The 22862-nt window shown below is 37.0% G+C and overlaps 1 protein-coding gene across 5 annotated transcripts in view; it reads left to right on the top strand.

Annotated features, from left to right (window-relative positions):
• Nucleotides 1-22862, top strand: part of SDK1 (sidekick cell adhesion molecule 1) — a 359812-nt gene that overhangs the window by 100752 nt on the left and 236198 nt on the right. For all 5 annotated transcript variants that reach the window (XM_052679608.1, XM_052679609.1, XM_052679606.1 and 2 more), the window contains exon 4: nucleotides 474-621. In XM_052679608.1, the coding sequence (XP_052535568.1) occupies nucleotides 474-621 (148 nt within the window). The remainder of the gene's footprint in view (nucleotides 1-473; nucleotides 622-22862) is intronic.

Below are 22862 nucleotides of genomic sequence, written 5' to 3'. Positions count from 1 at the left end.
TCAGAAAATTATATATGCCATTTGCATTTCTTTGCATAGCACAATGTTTTCTTTTGTGTGCTAGAAGAGTAAGAAGTGAAGTATTCTTTAAAAAGAATATAAAGAAAAGAAGCAAAAAAAACCCCAAAACGACCAGAAACACAAGAGCACACCACCATCAATAGGAAACAAAGAAAAAGATCAAAATTCTACTTTCAGTAAAAACACCCTCAGTTATCTGAAAAGAACACTTTGGCCATTCTGTAAAGCTGACTTCTTGTGTGCCCTTGCAGCACTTGGCTTGGCCTTATGCCTTACTGCTCACCCAACGTGTGGCAATCAGTGCTGTCTCATGATTCGTTGCTCTGTGTTGACTAATTATAGCAACGCCCATAACTATGGTAAAACACATTTCGTTCTCTGACTACTGAAATGAAATGAAGGATGAGAACTTCTACAACTATTAGTATACATATTTTTTTTTGACTTTGCAGACATGGGAAATTTCATGGACACAAACCAGAAAAAAACAGTGACTGAAGGAGAAGCTGCAGTTCTAAACTTCATGCATATCTTCAGCTATCCAAGACCACAAGTGACATGGTTTAGAGATGGGCACAAGATCATTCCTAGCAGCAGAATGTAAGTTTTAATCTCAATCCATCCCCTCTCCCTAAAATGTGATTAATTACCTTTGATAATGCAACTTACTTTTTAAATACACTAATTAAGGTTTAAAGAGAGTAAAGTAGCCTTGTTCATACTAAGCTGGAGATAAATGGTTATTTTAAGACCATCTCTGATCTTCCTAAGCACTTTGACAAAATAATTCATGTGGTTTTAATGGTCCTGGTGCACCATTACGGAGTGGATGTGCACTTCCTTCTTGCTATTCATTTTCATGACACATTTTGGAAAAGTAAATGCTCATGTCTCAAATTATGTTTACTTGAATGGACTAAATGAATACTGAGATTTTTCTTTTTTACTATGAGCTTTTCACTGAGAGCCATGCTTAATACTGTTTTCCTCACCATAAAGTTTTAAATATTGTTTATTTTTCCTTATCTTTTTAGCCTAAATGACAGTTTTATTTCTCTTTGACTAATTAGCAGCTCACCCAGTAATGGTGGAGTTCTTGTACTGTGATTAGCTATTATCTCAAGGTGTGCTCATCCTTTTCTGAAGTAGTCACAAGGCCATTCTGTGTTTGTAACTGAAGCTAATTTAGAGAACATAGGAGTTGCAAAATTTTTGAATATAAAATGTCTGCGTGTCTGTCTGCATACATGTATCACATTTATCTTATGTATGTGTAAAATATTTTTCTTACTTGCCTAATTTATGAGAAAACAGTTGAAATGCCAAGAATATGTGTGGTTATTTTTAACTGCACAGTACATTTTCATGCACTCCAAGGGACAGACATGCTAGCATCTGATGGTAATGGGATATTGCAAAGATCTAGAAAGGTTGCTGAGTCTTTACACTTGATATTAGAGAGAGAGAACTCTTGCTGGATTCTGATTTTATTAATCCGTACTGCATATTTTACTGCCACTCATGTGCATTTTCTAAATGTGAATGCTAGTATTACAGGCTCTTTGAAACTGTTAAAATTGGCATTGCAAGGATGTGAAGCAACTGCGTAATAATTTATGAGTGGTTTAGTAGTAATTTGATGGGAAACAAGCTGGAAGCTGAAACAGTGGGTTGCTGGGCAATCTCTTGCAGAGAGGAAAGTGACAAATCCCGAGTTATTATCTATTATGAATATACTACTTCCTGCACTCCTACCATGTTACACATTTTCTTTTTTCAATGCTGAGAATGTAGTATTTAAAAAAAATAATAATAATAAGGCAGACTGAAAAAAATGTGTTGTCCAGATATCAGGCAGTTTTTTGTTGTTGGGAAACAGAGTGACGCAGACAAGCAAATAGGGTCTGAAAATGAGATTTGTGTGGGTTATCTTATAGTACAAGGAAACTGCAAGTAGAGATGTGTGTCATTAGTTTTAAACTCCTGTTTTCATGTGCTATGCTTTGCTTTTACTTCAAGACAGTTGGGATTTTTGTGGTAAAATCTCTTGCGATTCACAGCACTGAATTAATGTTTACAAGCATAAAATTCTGTTCTATGGTAGGAGTGGAATATACCTAAAACCTCCCTGATCAGAAATATTGTCTGAAAGGAATTTGAGGACTTCTAGTTTTATTTATTTTTGCAGAAATACTCACACTGAAAAGGTGAACTTCCCAGGAAGTTTGATACATCTTACACAGTGAGCTTGATAAGTTCAGGAAGTGGCAGATTTGTGGTACTCACACCAATCACCTTTGCATTCTGTGCAGTCGGTCTACTGCTGCCTCCAAGTATTAGAAGAACCATACAGCACTCACATGTTGCTGTGATATTCTGGCAGCCAGTGCAGCTGCCCTGAAGAATACTGGAACCTGAAACATATAGGAATGTACATAAAAGTGTGAGAACTGCATTTGTCTTACCGTGACTCTGTTTCTTCTCTGGAGGAAGCTGCACTTGCAGCCATTCTGTACACCAGAGGTGTAGCAGTTGAACTGATCTGTTTAGCAGGTGATCCAGTTGGATAGATGCATGTCTCATTGGATCACCTGCTAAACAGAACGGTGCAATTGATGCAGCCACCTTGTGTAGATGCTCTTTAAACTGATTAAAAGTACCTTATATTGCTAAATCAATATAAAGCTTTTTTAATCCTCTTAAACAAGCTTACAATGATTTAGCCACATCAATCAGCTACTCTGTCAGCTACAATAATGATTTCCAAGGGTGACATGGCTGCAGTGTGTGCAGACTGAGGAAACAAGCAGCGTTAAAGATGAGGAGAGAAGAGTTGGTTTGGGTACACAAACCAACCAAAGTAATTTCTTATCAATGCTTGTTGAATACAAAGTTGGCTTTGTTCCATCCTTTTAATTTTTTAAAAATCTGTGGCAACTTGTAAGAAATGTGTTCATTCAAGTAGGTTTGAGTTAACTTTTGCTCACAGGACAGCCTTACGGTGCACACAGTTAGTTATACTGTAACAGAAGAAAGGTGTTAGTGATCCCAAGGCTTATTTACATGGGGATGCATGGCTGGTGTCACCATTAGATGAAACCAATTTCATTGATATGGGAAGAGAGGTAGAGGGCATGTAGAGTTCTCACTGAATGACAAATATGAAAGTAAGGAGTAATTCTGGAGAAATAAAAAACAAGAACGCACACTATCTTAAAATGTTTCAAGGAACAGCACTTTGTTGGCTCTGCAACAAGGGTTTACATAGCATAGGAGCTAAGAGAACAGAAGGTGTATTTCTGAACTGTCACAAGATTTTAAGATATTTGGCAAATGCATTGAAGACAACTAAGAAAGTACAAATAAGTACTTTGTGGTTTCTAATATTCTGTGTATACCTTGCCAGTTGCTAGCTCTAATGAATTCTGATGATCATAAGGAACAGACCTGTAATTTTGATTCTCTTACTGATCTCTAAGGAGAAGAGTACCAATTATTTAGGCTAAGGGCAGAGGAATTGAGTCAGTAGATGGCTTTGGTTTCAGTTTTTTATGAAGGAAATTCAGAGTGGTAGTTTTACTCTGTGAGCATGAGCAGACACATTATTTTGTGGGAGAAAATTTCCTTTGAGACAGATAATTTTTTTTTTTTCCCCAAACTGCATATTTTATTTAACTGGTGGAAATTTGCAGCAAAGAACTGCATATATAACTGTATATTATTCTCACTTTAGCAGTGCAGGTGCTATAATATAAGAATAACAGGTGTTAATTTTTTTATATAATCCTTTTTGTGACAAGTTCCTCCTAGATGAATAAAAATGTAAAGCCAGCAGATCCCTGTATAATATATGAATGTGAAGCAAAAAGCCTGTTCATACTCGTGGAGTTGTTGACATAGTTTCCAACTTAGGGTGAGTAACGTATCTGCAGCAGAGATAGTGTGACATGCTGGCATGTATTTAAAAATTTAAGTCCTAAATTTTTCTTCTTCTACTTAGTGCAGCATGCATGTATATTCATTTTGGCTTTTGTGCATTATCTTTCACCAAATTTCAATTTGGTTTTAAAAGATGTTCCTAGATCATCAGCAGGAAAGTGTGTATGTGCCAGAAGGCTATAAAATGGGGAATCTGAGAGAGAAGGCCAGAAGATCAACAGCAAGAGAGATTAAGTAAGGAGAAGAGTTAGATTTGGGGATGTTTTTTAATATTACGTGAAAAATTTCCTAGAATACTTAAATAGTTCACATTACACTATGACAGATGAATGTTTTCCAAATACTTGAACAGACTAATGTGGAATAAGAACAGAGCCATTATCCAGGGACTTGACTGATGGGAGGATTCCATCTGTTTTCCCTCACATCCTACAGAAAACATTAACTTCCCTCAAGGTAACTGCATCAAAAGAAATCACTGCTCTGAGATGTCATGTTTTCAGGTTGCCTTCCCTGGGTGTGCTTCCTCAGACTTCAGAGCAGAGAGCATTGCCCTTCCTTCACACCACGCACGTACGCTACCTTGGAGGGTAAGGCACTGTGCAGATCTGCAAGTGCCTTTAGCTGTCATAGTGAGGAATTAAATCCCAAGTTTTAATTAATTTTGCTGTTTTTCTAAGTGAAGAACTTAACCGAAAAGGTGGAATCCAGCAGTCAAGAAAAAAAAAAATCTGTTTGAGAAGTTCAGCGATAAAGAAATTTTTACTATCCTCAATAACTTTCTACAGTGAAATCCTTTTCCCCATACAAGCTGCAGATAGGTAAGTATTACCTCATAGGTCTTTTGCTAGTGGAACGCTGTCTGATATAAAACAAAAAAGTTTATTTTTCTCATTTAAAATGAGTTTTGGGGCATCCCTTTTAGCTAGGTGGACATTTTGTCACTTAGTTAACTGCAAATGAACCCAAATTCTTCACAGATGCACTTCGTCCTGCCAGACAGTGAAGATGAATTGCTTTGCCGTTAGGTTTGTGTGAATATCTATTTTTTTGCAGTGAGAACACTTCATTAGGCATTTGAATGTATGTGGTCATTACTAGCTCTGATAGATACTAAATGTGCTGACAGATTGTGGAAGGAAAACATGTTAGGCACAAGCAGCCTTCAAATATACCTTCCTTTGGCTTTGGACACTCATAATGCCCTGCAACTAAGCAAAGCTAGGGCAGACTTACTTAGCATTTGTTAAGGTAAAATTTTAAATGCATTAATAATATTCTCAGGAAGAAAACAAGTAGCTACAACAAAACAGTGAGAAAGTTTAAGGTATGTGGGATAGCATATTTGTTTTTGAGTTAATAGTAGTATTAGATTAGGTTTTGTCTGGATGGTAACAGCTCTCTTAATGCTCTGTGTAGGCATTTTTCACTTTAAAGCAAACACCACTTCATTTTATATGAGCAGCTCTAGTGCCAACAATGCACTTCTCTGCATATTGCAGCCGGTCACACAACTTGTGTTAGTTGCACGTAATTACTTTTCACGTACACCAGATAGTACTTCAATTAAAATTCTGATGATTAGCATTAGCCAGCAATACATTCGGAGGCTGTCAAGTCTGCTGTGTATATCTGAGCAATAATTTAAAGAACAAAGTCTGCAGATCTCTTAGGTCTGCCACTGTAATGGAGTGGCATCTCTTGCAGTGAGGGGTACGACAGCTGTGAGTTGCTGTTTTCTGGCTGTACATTTGCACACTCCATGTTACATTTAAAACCAACTTTTAAGTACCTGAGGGAGAAGAATATTTTGCAGAAAGTTATTTCTTTAAGTGAAATTCAAGAGCATTCTGTTATTCATTTTTAATCAAACCTATGCATCGAGTGCTTCCAACTTAAAGGAACAGCCCAACGCTAGCAATCGTTTTACACAAAATTTTACTGCTGTCCTTAGGGCTTATATATATATGAAAGACTATAGGGAAATCTCCCACCGTCTTCTCAAGTACTTTGCTTGAGTAGTCCTGGGTGCTGTCAGTGTTTTAAGCATTTTTGTCTGCTGCTTCAGTAGAGGGAAAACATTTACACCACAGGATAAACAAATCTTAGGACTGTTTTCTAAAGCTGTTTGACTTGACTACATTGAACCTCACTGTTTTTCTCTCTGCTCATAATTTGTTTGGCACCAGTTTTAAACATATGTTTTAATAATTAATTTCTTTAGATCTCTTAACTTATAGGGTAAGGAAAGGAGAGGAGCACTGAGTTGTACCTTGGGACTGTGTGCTGATGGACACTGCTCATATTGCAGTGTGGAAGTGGGGCAGGAGGAAAAAAGCTGCCAAAAAACATGCTTTAAGGCTCTTTTGGAAGTGGATTCTTCCCGAGAGACACACTCTGAGGTGCAAAGCACATTTTTATATTTGACCAATATGTTTCATTACAAATTTAGAGCACAAAACATGGAGGGATTTTTTTTTTATGAACCTGGAGAAAGTTGCTGCCATTACAGCAGCACTGCAAAATCCATATTTTTTGATAGAAAAGAGAGTGGATGCTTGGAACTAATATTGTGTTTTATTGAGCCTCAGCTGCTTGTGGTATCTTTCAGCACAATCTTCAACAGCTGTAAATATCAATGGAACTTTAAAGATCACTAAGACAAAAATCTGACTACTAGATATTGTTTTTCCTAAGATGATCACATTTAAAGAACAAAATCATTTTTTCTGTCGCTACACTTATTAATCAGAGATTTGGAATTTGTAAAACAATGAGGAATGGATGAAAGTGTCACTAGAAAGAAACCTTTTTGCTCTAAGTATGATTTAGTTATCACTGCTTGCAGTAAGAAATTGATTTATGAGTCCTTTGCTTTCTGGGGACAAATGCAGCTTGAAAAAAAATATGCACTGTGAGAGAAGTGTTAATAGCATTACTCTTTGAAAGAGAACTCAAACTATTTTTCTAAAAATCATATCTGATCTAGAAGCAGAGAGATACGAAGACTTATTGCCGTTGTACCTTGGGGCTCACTCCTTGCATCTGCTCCATTTCCAGAACTAATTATGATATTAGGGAAAGATCACTAATATGATTTCTTAACAGCTGATGTGCTCTTTTGGAAAAACATCTTTTCTGTTCATCTTAGAAATACTCAATCTACAAACTGAAAGATTTTAATATGCAAACAAAATAAGGCTATTTAGAAATCTCGCAATCATTCCTAAGAGAAAATGCACCAAATAAAACAAAATATTTATGCTTAATTAATGGCGATTGTTCACAAGTCCCTGTGAAAGATTTATCTCCTATGACCACTCACATATCTATCTCCTTACGGAAATAGATGCAAAATGCTAGTGACTTATCAAGTATAGCAGCAGGTAATGTCTTATGTTTACCAATTAGCTTTTATTAATCAAAACTGACTGAAGTAAAATGTATCTGTCAGTACTTCTGGCTGTTTACTACAAGGGATTATTAATTTTCCTTCTATGCTGAAATGAACAAGTGCTGGCTGTCCTCATGATTCTTGTGGATTTCTGTATGATATGCAAGAGATGTTAAGACATGTAAGCTAGTAACTGTAAGGCTCTGGGGAGACCTGGGAGTGGGTTTTCAGTATCTGAAGGACTGTAAGAAAGAAGGGGACAAACTATTTAACCGGGTCTCCTTTGATTGGATGGGAGGAAATGGTTCTATACTGAAAGAGGGGAATTTAGATGGAATATTTTTAAAAACAGTCATTTATGCTAAGGGCAGTGGCACAGGGCAACCAGAGTGTAATGGTGGTGCCTTGTACCTGCAGACAACCAAGGTCAGGCTGCATGGAGCTCCGAGCACCCAATGGAGCTATAGGTGTCTCTGTGCATTGCAGGGGAATAGGACCAGATGGTTTTCAAAGGCTCCTTCCAACTCAAATGATTCTAAGATTCTAATTTATGTAGAATAATTTTAAAAGCCTATAATTTTGGCAGATTTATTTTTGTGTTGATTGTTATTCAGGAAACAAAAACAACAGCAACAAACAAAGCAACAGAGAGCTTTGGACTCTGGGGATGTGCTGTGGTTTTTGTGGTTGATTTGTATCAAGTCTAGTTTGCTAACAGTGTTCAACCTGAATTTAAAGAATTTGGTACAGCGAAGCATTGGGAAGCAGACCTTACATTAATTAACGCTGCAGAGAAGGGAAGGAGCTGGCAGCCTGCCTATGGCTTATCTCTGATCCGTGGTTGTGAGCAGAATCTTTAGCTGTTTTGTGTCTGGCCTTCCTCTAACAGATTCCAAATGAATTTAAATAGATTGTAAATGCCCTGTCTGAGCTTTCATGGGGTCTGTCTGATTTGTGTGAGAAGGATGATTTTTAGCTCTGGTGAAACATGTTTAAAGGCATCTTGTGATTAAAAGAGAAAAAACAGCCGAACAGCCAATATTCATAGCAAATTTTTCTGCTGTATGTAAGCGCTGCCTTTTATTTATCTAAATGTCCGTGGTTATTTCCATACGTTACACAAATCAGTTGTTCTCATGTAAGTACTAGCTATAGACAAGGCATCCGTTTATTGGGTGACCACAGTCATTGCTTGACCACAGTCATTGCTTGCTCAACATCATTCCCTTTGCCTTACCCTCAAAAATCATGCTACTGTGGTGGGGTCAGAGTAGGGATAGCCTACTTGGCATTACAGCTGTGGCAAGGGGAAGGGATGGGAAAGGAAAATGGTGGAGGAGGGCCATGCCTCTCCTCACCTTCTGTGGATTCCTTATGTCAGACTGACTGAGGGAAACCACAGCTGGGTCAAGGCAGGAGCATGTGTAAGTTATGAAGACACTGGAGAGGAGTGGATTATGTGTTCTCAACCTGGTGGAGGAAAAAAGAGAAACTTGTGAGATGGCATGGCCTGGCAAAATGGTCCCAAACTCTGCAAAAGGAAGAGAGTGGATTAGGAAGCATTGGGAAGATCTGGGAGCTGGTCTAGAGCTTTCACTCATGTGAGAGAAGGAATGACAGCATCCTGAAAGTGTGGCCCATCCTCAAGCCGCATATGTGAAACCACACAGAAAAAAAGCCAACCTCTCCAAAAGATCAGGGAAGCCCCTGTTCCTTGAGCTGTCTCACTGTTTCTCTGATTTCTTCCCCCCAGATCTTACCGTCCCTCCTAATCCAAACTCCCATTCCTCTCCCCTCTGTGTCGCCTCTGTTCTCTCCCAGACATTCCTCCCTCTGGCCATACCCATCTGTCACTGGTACAACTCTGTTGGCATCATTTTGACTTTGTGGTGGGTATTTGTCAGCTTGGAACCAGATGCACAGTTGACCAATACAAGCATAACTTAAAAAGCAAGAGAGGAAGAATCTTTACAGATTTAGTGTAGGCAAGTTCTGGAAATTTCTATGTTATCTATTTCAGTTATTTGAATTCTCAAACCAGAGATTTAAAGGAGACCTTATTCGGGAAAAGCACTTGAAAACACTGAAGCTAAAATCTGTACAACACCATTTCACGTATTTTTCTGCAAAAATTCATATTTAATTTTTGAACTACAGTTTTTCTAGATTTTGCTCAATAATTTTCCAATAAAAACTGTATTTGCTGTTGTCCATCAGCAGCCAAATACCATTTGCAAGAATTTTAACATCTCCTCTTCTGTCTGCCAGCTGCTATGTGTTCTTGTTCCTACTCCCAGTGTAATACTTTTTTCACTGGAAGAAAAGTGCAATACTTTCATAATAATCACTAGTTCGAATCACTGATTATTTTAAACATCAAAACACATTTTTGGCAATCCATCATCTGTTTCCATGGGAACTGAAACTGGCCTTAGCAGCCGCAAGAAGCAGACTTTATTGGTATACTTACGAATTTCAATGGTGGTTGTTATACAGCTGCATTTTCTGTTTACCCAACAGATATTGCAATGAGAAGCTCATACATAATACACTTTAAAAAAAAAAATCTATGTGCATTTAATTTTTTTTTTTTTTTTTTACAATTTTATTCTTTTTCACAATTTAACAGAAATGTTGTGGTCAAGGAGAGAGAAAATGTCAATAATCTCCAACATATGCAGTCAATATGGGACATTTCCACAAAGCATCATTGCTATTCTTTTAATTAGGACTGTGATAAAAGAGATTGGAGAAATGACTTGCCTTGGGGGAGGCAACATGTGGGTGGTGGCTTCCACGTACAAGATGTCAAGTACGCTTTTGTCCCTTGGTGATCTATCCCAGTGGTTCTGCTGTCCAAAGTCATGTTTCCAGAATGGCCATTTTCCTAAGACTGGAGCTCATCTCCTGCTCTAGGGCTCAAATCCTCCTGATATTTTGTGTCTGAGCGCTCCTTCAACCTTCTCTGTTACTACCTCCCCCAGACAAGTTCCCAGACTACTCCCAGCTCAGACATATCCCCTTCCCCTTGTCAGCTACTGGATCTTACTTGGACAAATTTTCATAAATTAACTGTCTTCTAGTGGGTAACCGTGTCATTTAACTTTTCATGACGACAAAATGAAACTGCACTTCTGACTTTGCTTTAAATCCTTGGTTGTGTGCTTTGTCACAAGCTATTTCTGTCCCATTTCCAAAGTGATTTCAACTGTAGCTTCAACAGCATTATCTGAAGAATAAATTAGTATATTTTTAAGAAACATTTTAACAACAGAAATGGAAATACCTTAAGCATCTTGAAAATTGGCCTTTACTGTATGTTGATGATTTAAAATTCCAGTCCAAGATATAAACTAACATGTCACTGATAATTTAATAAAATCAGGGAGTTGTAAGATCTCCTTGCTTTGGTGAGATAAAGAGAAGTGACAGTTTAATGTTTTAATGCCTGATAGCTTTTAATCCATAACTGTCAGTGTTGATTTCACTAAATAAAGAAAGTTTATGCTGCTGAAGGTTCACTAATCAGGATTCGTAAAGGTAAAATATCAGTAGGTCATCCTCTTGCCTCTTTGAGAAGCCACTTTTATTCAGAAAGCAATTCCAGAAAGGGGAAAAAAAAACCAACAAAACAAAACAAAAAAAACCAACAGCAAAACAATAACAAAAAAGCAAGCATGAAGTAGGAAGAAATCGGTGTGCGAAATACACCTTGCTTTCTCTCATAAAAACTACAAAGGTATGCTTGGGTGAATAAGAATCCTGCATATAATTCCTTCTGATTTTCATTTGAAAGGAAAATTATTTTAATCAATAGAAAATTTGCTGATTGGGAAATGCCTCTTAGAATTTTCTTTTGCTCATGGGAAGACAGTAATTGAATCATAGGATCTCTGAGATTTTTTACATCAGCTCTGAAGCCTGATGTACCCAGTGGAATTCTCACTTAATCTGGTCTTATAAAATTTACACTTACCAGTAGCAGAATGTAATCATTTTTTGAGTAAAATAGGTATGTTCTTTTAATGCAGTGGTTTTTTGGTTGTTTTGGGATAGGTTTGTAGCAGGCAGCTTGTTTTACAACCTAGAGTCAAAATGACACATCATATATAGCTCTGTCTTGGAGTTAGTGTAATACAAAGAGTATATGCACGAGGTGCAATGGTCAAACAGTATGACAAAAGGTCTAAGCTTCCCAGCCAGATGCCAGATGATTTGCTAATAGTTTAAATCTTTAATTCCCTAATGCTTTATTTATCCTTCTGAAGTAACATAATAATAAAGCCCTTTTTTGTGTAACATCAAAGGGCTTTTCAAAGGGTGGCATTTTTTTCACTCTCATATGTTAACAGAAATAAAAAAAAATCCATTGGATCTTTACTCACATGCAGATTTTGAATATTCTTTATTATACTGCAAAAGAGATTTACCACAGTTATGATAAGGACTCTGAATATGTGCTAATATAAAATCTAGTATTTTAATAGGTTTCTTAAATTTACATTTTTAAGTGTAGAAAACCTGGTGTAACCTTTAAAGACCTGCATTCTCATTTTGACATCTTCTCTGTTCCATCCATGGCATGCTCCTTTAGTACAGTCGTACTTAAGAAGAACTTCTTTGTAATTCTTTCATCTTCCATCTCTCATGCATCATTTTGCTGTATTTACTGTATCGTTTTGCTGTGCTACCACACAGGGAAGGAAGATGTGCAGGGCAGAGGTGTGCAGGGGCTGACGTATGTTTGGGTGTGGAAATCTTAGGGCAGGGAAGTATTTCCTCTGCAGCCCACACCCTGACCCATGAGAGCACTGGGTCTCCTTGTGATGTGCTGGCAGAGCAAAGGACCCTCCTCCTCTGAGGCAGCTTCAATCTGTGCTACCGGTGGCATTTTAATGTGGGTGAATGCAGTGCCAAGAATTGGTGGCATCATAAATAGGAGAATTAAAATGGAAACCTTTCTAGAATGGCTCAAAATAGAACAAACCAGAAGAGCAGATTTAGTTGCCAGTTAATTCCTATCGGTATTGTTCTAAGCCATTTTGCTTTATGGATAACTTCATTATTGTTTCAAAACATGCATTGTGTTTTATGTTATTTGATCCTTGTTATTTTTTTCCTTTCAACCTTCCTTGTTCAATTGTAGTCTTCTCTACTTATGAATAAGTAAAGATTGATACATCCTGGGCATTTTTTGCCATATCACAATTCATAATTCAACATCAGCCAATTATTGAAATGTTAGGATTGTTCAGAACTATCTATGCATCTTAGTTATCTTCTTGGCAACTGGAACAGCATTTGCAGCTATTTGCATTAGAAATGCTGTTTTACACAAAATGTTTGAATCATGAAAGACATAATGTATTAGTCTCTGTTTTTTTATCACTTGTATCAGTGTCATATTCAGTAGAATTAGATAAACGTGTTTGTACTCAGTGTTTGGAATATGGTGTCTCTTGGAACATTTTGACATCGAATGCTCTAGCTGTAGGTAACCCCTCTGATGTCTACAGACCACTGCCTCACTGTTGGCATTTATCTAATATTAAAGTAATGGTTAAGGTAATGAAACCTCATCCTTTAGGGCATAGGCTAATACTTACGCATATGCTTCCCATACTGTGAGGATTAATGAGTGTTTGTGAGCGCTTAGAACCAAAGTGATTTTACAGTTATGCCTGGTACTGCTACAGAACTCAGGAGTTAATTTCGTCTGTATACACATGAGTACTCTACAAATGGAGGAGAGCATTATTTGTGGGTGGGGGGTTTTTAAAAATGATTTTAAAAATATTTGATTCTATCTGATCCTTTGTCCTAGAAGAATTAGCACTTAGTGTGTTTAAACACCAAAAGGAGCCTGGGTAGTTCTATCAGTCTTGCTGCATCTACTTAAGACTGTAGCATTCTTATGAATGCTCTGGAAAGCACCTTTAACTAGGTGTGATATTCACACCTAAATAACTGGGGAACTTTGAGCCACAGCCTCCATATTTGTAGCAGATAAAGACAGAAGAAAGAAATGCATTGCAAAAAATTCTCAGAGATGGTAACCTTTGTTGAAATCTGAGGAAGAAGTTGGACTTCTTTTAACTGCTTGCTTTATATTCTCCCCAGAAGTTGTATACGACTTAACTTTCTTAATCAATCTTTGTAGATTTGCACTTAAACAAAGGCATCCATATGAAATTTCCACCCAAAATTGTTTTGAATTAGTAAGTAGTTCAGAATTATGTTTGTAATTACAAATTAGCATGAAATTTTAAGCATGTTGAAATAAGCTTTACTCTACAAAGCTTATTTTACTGAGTTTGAAATGACTGATTCCTACAGCACATGTTGTGCTTATTTGTTTTATTATTTTTCCTGGAACTGTTTGCTGTCATTTGTAAACAGGAGGGATCAGTCTGTTATTTACCAAGACTGAGCAAAAACACAACGTATTATTCAGTTAGAAGACACAGTACACAGAGTAAGCAGATCAGGAAAATGTATTTCAATGCCAGCTTCATTAAGTTGATAATCATCTCAATATATTCCCTTACAACTTCAACAATTATTAGCCATAGGTTTATTTTCATGATTATCTTTAATCAGCGGTGCAAGAAATCCCTAAGCAAAATCCCATGATAATTGGAAGCTTCCAGAAAAATCTCCTTACACGTGCAGGGTCGCTGTGTGGTACCCAGCAATTAGACCAAAATGTGCTGTTTGCTTCTAGATTCTGGATGATGGAATCTAACAAAGGTGGTGAAACAGCAGCACCTCATCTCTGAGGAAATGTACCTTGATTTCCTTCATCAACAGTAGATTTTTTTCAATATACTTTCTTTTTTTTTCCCCAAATACTGCAATAGGTGGGGGGAATCAATGGCTTTGGAGATTGGAGTTTAGTATTCTGTCACTGTCGCTAAGGTTATCTTGCCTGGCATGACCATGAAGGATTGTTTCTGCTCCTCAGCAGCCCTTAGTGCGTTATTAACTTTACTCACATGCTAACTTTTATGTTGAAGCTCCATCTTCAGCTTCAGCAATTTTTGCCTAAGCTTATGAGGGCATTTCTCTTGAACATCCTTAAGAAATTTCAATAATAGATGAAACAGCGAATAAGATTCAACAGGTTTATTTAGAGAATATGAGGATAAATGACACCATAGAACAATCGTAATGGAAATAACGCCCATTGGGAAGTCTTCAGCGTGGATGGAGCTGCACAAACACTTTCTTCACCCAGCGTAGATCTTCAAGGTGTGCTATTATTTTTAGCTGACTTTTATCAATTTTAAATTTATGCGAGATGAAGCGTTTATGCGAGATAAACTGTACAGCATGTTTTGTAACTTGTCATAAAATTCACTGGGCATCGCCTGGATTGATTCACACCCAGCATGCAGTGTGCTGAGAGAACTCTGCTTTTGCAATTTCTTGTGTTTCTGATCATGCCTTTTAATTCCCTGTTTCTAATATATTAGACAGGTTTTTCTCGCTGTGCTGAGCCAAAAGGCTTATGGATACAAGACGCTGCTGTATTTTCCTGTACTCCCTGCTGCTTTGTGTATTCTGTCACTGACATATTCACTTAATTATATGACAGGCGGTAACTGCTCTCTGAGGGAGCAAAAACAACTGTTGGATTCTCTTTTAAATTATATCATACTGCTCTGTTCTAAACCTCTTTTTAAATAAATGTTGAGGATAGAACTATTGATGTGGTTTTTAATCTTTAAATTTCAGTTAGTTCAGATCATTTTAAATAGTCCTTCAGCAAGAATAAATCAGTTTTTATAACTTATAACTTTCAATTACAATCTTTGGAGAGAATAATGGCGTTTTTCAAGGAGCTGTAACGTACAACAACAAGGAAGCTGTAGTGTTTCATTTCTGCTCCCAAGGAACCTAACAAGAGCTGTTCTTAAGGAAGCACATCCTAGAGGGATCCTTGAGTGTGTCAGTCTAGGTGAAGCTTTGATCTACCATTTGAGCTTTCACTTCGGAAACTTACTGATAAACCTTATGGGGAGATGATGCTGACCTACTTTGCTCAATTTCTACTGTTCAATAAAATGGACTGAGAATCACCAGCTGTTACAGTCTTCACTGATGTGCCATCAAATTACATGAAAAGATGTTTCCTCTGTACAAATCTCAAACCGGTGCCTGTGATGGAGAGATTTCAGTCTTTACTTTGAAAGAAGGTCAGCTATTAGTTGTGGGCACAGCAAAAGCTTTAAAATGCAGCAGGAGTAAATTGAAACTACACAAGGTATGAATCTATTAAATACAAACTAAAAATACTCATTAAGGATAGGCAGAAGTGTTCTGTATTTGGAATAATTACCATGAAATTAGATATATAGATAGGTATGACCCATGTGATAGTGTGGATTAAATAGAAATCTTACCTAGTAAGTTACTGCAGGTGTGTTAAAGGACCCCATCAATTGGATTAATTTTTGAAAAATCTTTCAAAGCTGAGTAAAACCAGAAGGCTTATGTGATTGCCAGTATATTTCCCTTATTAAGAAGTAAAAAGGAAGAAAAGACTCAGATTGGAAGACTCAGATGACATTCTCCTTTGAAATAGTGAGTCCAGGGCAAAGTAATGACATTTAGAGGACTTTGCAAGGTAAATTCCTTCCCTCCCAAGGAAGTGTTGACCCAGATGGAAGAAAATGGGTAGTAGGAGAGAAGTTGGTAACCTTTTTCCATTTTTAGCAACTTCTACAGATTTTCTTCTGACCCATTGGACAACATTTTAAAAACTTTAATACTTGGATTCACTGCTTCTAGCATTGCTGCTACTGGTGGAGGGGGTACAAGGAAGCAAACATCTGAAACTGTCTAAAACAGGCTTAATGCCTTTTTCAAAAATCTTGTTTGAGTTTTTTTGAGATTCCTCCTAGAATTAAATATTTTTGTAACTATTTTTTTTTCCCCTGCTATAACACAATTTTCTTTGATTTAAGTGGCTTTTAAATGAGGCCACTTTTACTTTCTTTTTTCCATGCAAAAACAGATCAATGAAACTTATGAAAAAGTTTCTAAATTGGCCTATATAACGTTAACTCCAGAGTATCTTATTTTATAAATTGACCTGATATCTTGCACTTTAAATGAGGAAAAGAATTAGCATAAGTGGGAGCAAATCAGGAAAGGATAATATTTTCTCAGGTGGAATGCTGCGTATATTCTCAGGTGTACAAATGCAGTTAAGACAAAGTTGAGGAAATACTGTCCTTTAGACCAGCCTCAGTGAGATGGAAAAGACCCAAGCTCTGAACAGTGGAAAAATGAAGAAATTTCTTACAACAATGACGATTTTTCTCCCTCTCTTCTTTTTTTCCTCTCACTTGCAGCACAAGGATTGTAGGATTTCATTCCCTACTGCACAAATTACAATTCAAAAATTTTTTCAAAAATTTGCTAGCTTAGATTCATATGGAACTCAAACTGTTATCTAACTGTAGTAACTGAGTTGCTATTTAAGGGTTTCTAGTGCTCTGTGCTTTAGCCTGGTCCTTGCTGAAGCTGTGTCTGCACAACGTGGAAATGACAACTTCAACCCCTATGTTTCCAAGTTCTTCCTGCGCTTCTGTGAATGGTGAGCAGGGAGCTTTGTGGTACGTTTCAGATCATGCTGCAAAATGGTATCTGAGCTAGGATAACACACATCTAATCTCCTCACATGCCTCAGAAATTTCCAGTCATTAGTGTTTGCTGCATTGCAGCCCGATGCCAGGTCAAAAGGGACCACAGTTCTCCTTGAAATACAGATTACTGGAGGGAAATTATGCACATGACTTTGAATCATTCACCATGAAAAGCTTTATAGGAAGGTATACATAATATAATAGTGGGAAGTAGTCATTTTACTTTGTTCAGATTTTAAAATGGTGGATTTTCTTCTAATTCTGTTTTGTAACACTGTCTCTTAACGCTCAGTATAATCCAAAACAACAGCACAAATGGCACTCAGTTAACAGGAACCACATTCCTCTAACTGCTACTAATTTTGAATACTTCATTTACAGACAATTCTAACTTGATAATAATATCTGTTCTGTGTTTAATTGGCTTTCAGAACAGATAAATCAAGCTGTCCCTCAGAACATAAGAAGTGCCCTACTGGCTCAGGCTAATGGTCCATTGAGCCCCTTATTCTGCATTGCCACTTGCAAAGTGAGATGCTCTTTAGGGAGAGCATACAGCTTTTTCCCTTGTTTTTGGATTGGTGAAGCTGGTGGGTTCGTGACTGCTGGGTGTTTTTGTAGTATCTGCTTTTAAATAAACGTGTAGGCAGCATGTCTCTGTGTTTTGAACCTACTGACATTGACTGCCTTTGAAAATTTGCTGGCTTTTTTGTTAGTAAATGTGATTAAATTTGATATACTCTTATGCAACAGTAAATTTTATTTAAATGTAGTAAGTATTACAAATTTCTGAACAGTCTGCACCTGATGCACTTACAAAGCAAGTAGCATATTTATGGTTTTTTCTTAAAAATGTTAGAATTAAGAATCAAAGAAAACAAACAGCAAACTATAGCAATATGACAACAGATTTATGAAGATGTCTTTACTATTTAATATTTGTAGAAATTGTCTAGAAAAAAGCAAAGTGGGAGGAATTTAAATAACATTCACAGATTATGGTGAATTTGATGAGATATTAAAGGACAGATGCAAGCATCTGGAGATATCAGACAAGGCAGAGGATAACAGTTGAAAACTGGGGGATCTTTCAAACAAGGGATAAAAAAAGTCTTGGCCAGCTCTATTATGATCAAGAGGAGGTAGCACCTTCCCTGGTACAGGAAGAGTGTTGGCGCCCAGGAGATCTGAAAGGAAAAAAAAAAGTTAAAACTTTTTGAATTACATTTCAGGGTATTCATCTGACTCAAATCTTTATTCAGAAAGAGGGCAATATGTGTATCTCCTATTTCTTTCATTATCTCTCCTAAGTTTCTTACTAAAGCACCGAGTTACAAGAGGTTTCCTGGGTGTTATGCTGTTAGAATCTCCTAGCAGATACATCAGTGTGTTTATGAAAAGGGAATGCTTATACCTGTGTCCCAAAACAGATATTCTTTTAATCACTTAAAACCAATCTTTCTTTCAGAGTTATGGTTCAACCATCACTGTGCAGATATTGCTGATAGAACTGCATGTACATCATGCCTTTTTCTCAGACAGAAACACCTTTAAACCTGGCTAACTTTACTGTGTCAGCAAAAATACTAAGCCTTGCTAATGCAGGTGGAAGAAATGCCTTGAACTCCCTTGCTCTACTATACTCCAAGTGAAGCATTTTCACAATCCGTGCTATCATCACTGAGTCGAGCTGATTAAGGATTAATGTGTTATAAAGATACTCCACCCAGGAGGGAGATTAACAATACGTCCATAGCAATACCTCATGAATCATCAAAAAAGGCACTGAATAGTCCTATTTGGCTTTCTTGTGTTTTCTTGGGTTTTCTTGTATCTTAATACAATTTATGAACTTCTTTGGTTGGAGAGATTCCAAACTCTAGCAGTTTCGTGGATATTTGGATGTCAGCTCTAGGAGCGTTGACTTTTGGAACCCCCTTCTTCAGATGACAAGAGAAAGCTGAACAGAATGCCGCTTCTGTGAGGAAATTACTGAATCCTTCAAATACTTCCATGACTGGTCATTGTTTCCTGTGAGGAGCAGTAGAGGTTTCAGTGTTATTATTAGGTAAACATTTCAGGGCAATGTTATAAATGCCATTTTCTTCAGGAGGAATGTTGTGACTATTGAATTACAGTTTCTTTAAAAACAAAGCTTGTAATTACAATTAAGTATCTGAAATTATACCAGTCATAATCCAATTTCTTAAAACATTACATTGAGTCTGCTTTAAGATGTACTTACACAATATAAAGAAAGAGAGGGAAATGAACTATAAATTTTTCATTTTACTTTCCAACTAGAATGAAGTACATTTGCAAAATTATTTTTTTTTTAAATTCCATAGCATCTGCTTGTCTGATACCTAACTCCAGCTGAGTGTCATCACTTTTTGTTCCTCAGAGGCCTAGGTTGATGCTAATGGCAAGAGCATGAAAGGTTATCTTAGCTACAACTCAGTTTTATGAACATTCCTAAGTAGTTCAGGAGTTCAGACATAAATGGATTGGTTTATGCTATTAACATCAGTGTGACGCACCACTAAAAATAATTAGGATCAGATGTGTATGTTTTGTGGCTTCCTTTAAGGTTAAAATGCAGCAATTTTGGATTTTTTTTTTCAAAATGAAATATACTTAAATTTATCACTACCCTTCTCAAAGTCTGCTGTGTTTCAAACAGCCTGTGAAAAACCTTTTTAGGAAATAAGGATTGAATTGATGACCGAGTTCAATGAAAACACAGATTGGAAAAAATAGCAGAAGTAACATTTCATGTCACTTTTAGGGGTATCAGCTATGTTTATATATTTTTACTTTTCACTTTCCAATAAATTAACCAATCAATATCTGAGGAGATTTTTCTCAGGCTTGAGTGGCACATAAGAACTGTTTGTTGAGAGCTCTTATAACCTCTTTCCTACGGAAGGATCATTGAAGACGTTTCCTCTTCTGACTGACATTCCTGGGAATGTGTTTTTTAAGCTTTATAGAAGTGGCATGGCTGTGATAAGGAACAAAAACAGCTCATCTGCTGTGGTTACAAAGAGGCACTGATGCTTCCCTCTGTTGAAGGGCATTGATTTATTTTTTTTTTCATTTTAGCTTGCATCATAAATAGACATTGAGGAAAAAGTAGCATTCGATTGCTTGGCAAAAGGGAGTTGAGATACTTTTCATTTAAAAGGGAATGTTGTTGCTGCATTGATTTTACATGACTGCTGTTTGTTTGTGTGGACAGATCTAATGTATAATCGGAATCACTAAATGGGGAACACAGCTGATAGTATTACATGTTGTTGTACAGTAGCAGAATGTATGAACTCTGTTCTTAAGGCATGGAATTTAGCTTTCATTCATCCAAGTGTGCTTTATAAATGTTAACTGTTAAATTGTCAGGTGATGAGGAAATGGAAGCTCTGAGATACATTCATGCTATTTTTCCATTAAATGTTGGATATAGAGGACTTCTACACCTTCTCTTTGCATCCAAAATGTCTGACAAATTAGGAAGAATTCTTACCTAATTACTTTAATAATTGTGTTTGCATTATAGTCAGATTCATTCTGAAATCGTCACAGAGAATTATACTGCTGAGAAAAAAAATCAGAACATCCAAGTAAAATATTTGAGCAATTTGCCATCTCATCTAATTTTATTTTTTTTTCCTTCACTCTCCTGGGAAGATTTTTGACTTGTTAAATAGCACGTCCTTAATCTTGTGCTGAAAATGGTGGGTCTGCCTTGGTTGAGAGCAGAATTATTCCTACTTAGGAATCTGGAGAGTATCTAGCCTGTACAAATGTGATAAGTCTGCTAAATTAATTATCATTCAGTTTCTTCTGATACAGGAAAGTCCTTGAAAGGAGAGGATGAGAGGGTTACAGGAATGAAGAACTGAGAGTAAGCAACTGCCTAAGAACGATGGGAAATGTATTTCTCATCCAGGTAAAACAGATGAAAAGCAGTTTGGAAGGATTCACTGGAATCTAAGGAGAAAAGTCCAGAATTAGAATGAATGATGATGTTGCTGTAAAAACTTAAATGGAAAATATTGAAAAGTACAACAAGAAACTCCAGGATTCATTTCCAGTGCTCATCTTTTTTTTTTTTTTTAAATAGTCTCTGTGTTTTTCAGCCTTTTTAATGTGAGTTCTTCTTACTTTCTTATTGATTCTTATATATCTGTTGTACTTCTCTTTTCCTTTATTTTCCACAATTCTTCTCTTCACCTTCTCACCCAGTATTTCTTCAGTTCATCTTCCCCTGCCTGTCTTTAACCATGGTCCGTAAATCATTTTTCCTCTCAGAAATGTTCATCAGATCATATATAAAGTATGCTGGAGGAAACAGCAGAAACCTCTGTTCTTCTGGGAGTTCCCTGGCATATTTTTGTTTTACTACATACAATTGTATGGATTTTTTCTTTCCTAAGCTCCTTTTTTCCAGCTAAGTCTAAAGAAGAATGGCGTATCCTTGTAATGCTCCTCATCATTTTGATGCCTAAGTAGTGATGTTCCAGGTTTTCTGTCAGTCACACTGTTTTCTCTTAAAGTGCCTTTATGCACTGAACTCTCTCCTCAAGGTTTGCACTGAGTTTGCCCACAGCAGAAAAGCAGCTGCAGGCTTTGTTTAGTGATTATCAAACAGGTTTCCAGAATGCAAGCTTTTATGTTAAAAATATCTTCCTTGAAATTTCTCTTAACTAGTCCTGTCCTTCAAGTTATAGCTGGTCTTGTTGTAACTCCCTGACATGCCAGGCATAAAACCCTTCTAGACTGTGTGGCTGAGGATACAGGGCAGAAACCTCCCCTCAAGTGCTGTTAGCTTAACCTCGATTCGCATTGCAGGCAGATTAACACCACGATATAATCAAGAGCTGCTCGTCTTCCAGTGGCTGCTCAGCATCCTTCCAGATACACCATTCCATGACCTAATTTGACATCCACCTATTATTTGTACAGGAACGAAGTGCTCAGTGTTCTGCTCGTTGGTGTGCCCGGGGCTCTGAACCAGCAGCACCTGTGGTGCGGTGCTCTCTGACTTCTGTGAATTCTGTTGAAAAGCTCTCATTTCAGCATCCCATCAGCTATTCTGGGTCCAAAGCTGGAAACATGCTTCTTTTTTAGAGGAAGAACAGAACCAGAATTGCATGAGAAGGACAGTTCTCATCAGAAATATAAAACAATATGCATGATGTGTTAGTTCTTTGTTCACTGCAGTTACAAATTAAAACGTGCTAGCTTAAATTATTTCAGTTATACAAAACAGTGACCACCTGGAAGACAGATAAGTTTATATGTTTTGCTTGCTAAATAGGGCAGACTAAGAGGATATACATAGTCAGCTGTCATGGCTCAGATGACTGGTGGAGGCTCTCTAAGCCTCGGTAATTTGTCACTTTTGATCATCTGTCTGTATACTGAGAGATTTGTGATCCATCTCATAGAAATTGAATTGTAAATGTGGAAAGCTTAAGATGACAACATAAATAGAGTGAAGTGGCTTTCTGGAGATTAGTGTAACTGGAGATGGTTTAAGATAAACAGGGTAACCCACTCTGTTTTAGAAACATTTACACTGGGGAATTACAACTAGCAATTACAACAACCAGCACCTTATACTTATATGGTTATATAGAAATAAATGAATGTGGAAGATGAAAAAACTCTCAGTAGCTGTATCAGCACTACTGGAAGAGTATTCCAAATTGATAACTTGCTTATCTTTTTCTACTGGGGATGTTGATAGGTTTGGAAAACTGAATGCCTCCTTAATGCAGCCAAATTGATAGTGTTCTGATACAGGCCAGTGTGTAAGTGACACAGCATTACAGGAACCATAAGTGAGATGA

The sequence above is a fragment of the Tympanuchus pallidicinctus genome, unplaced genomic scaffold, assembly GCF_026119805.1.
Source record: "Tympanuchus pallidicinctus isolate F22 unplaced genomic scaffold, pur_lepc_1.0 scaffold18, whole genome shotgun sequence".
Taxonomy (NCBI): Eukaryota; Metazoa; Chordata; class Aves; order Galliformes; family Phasianidae; genus Tympanuchus; species Tympanuchus pallidicinctus.
This window is presented reverse-complemented; position numbering and strand designations above follow the sequence as displayed.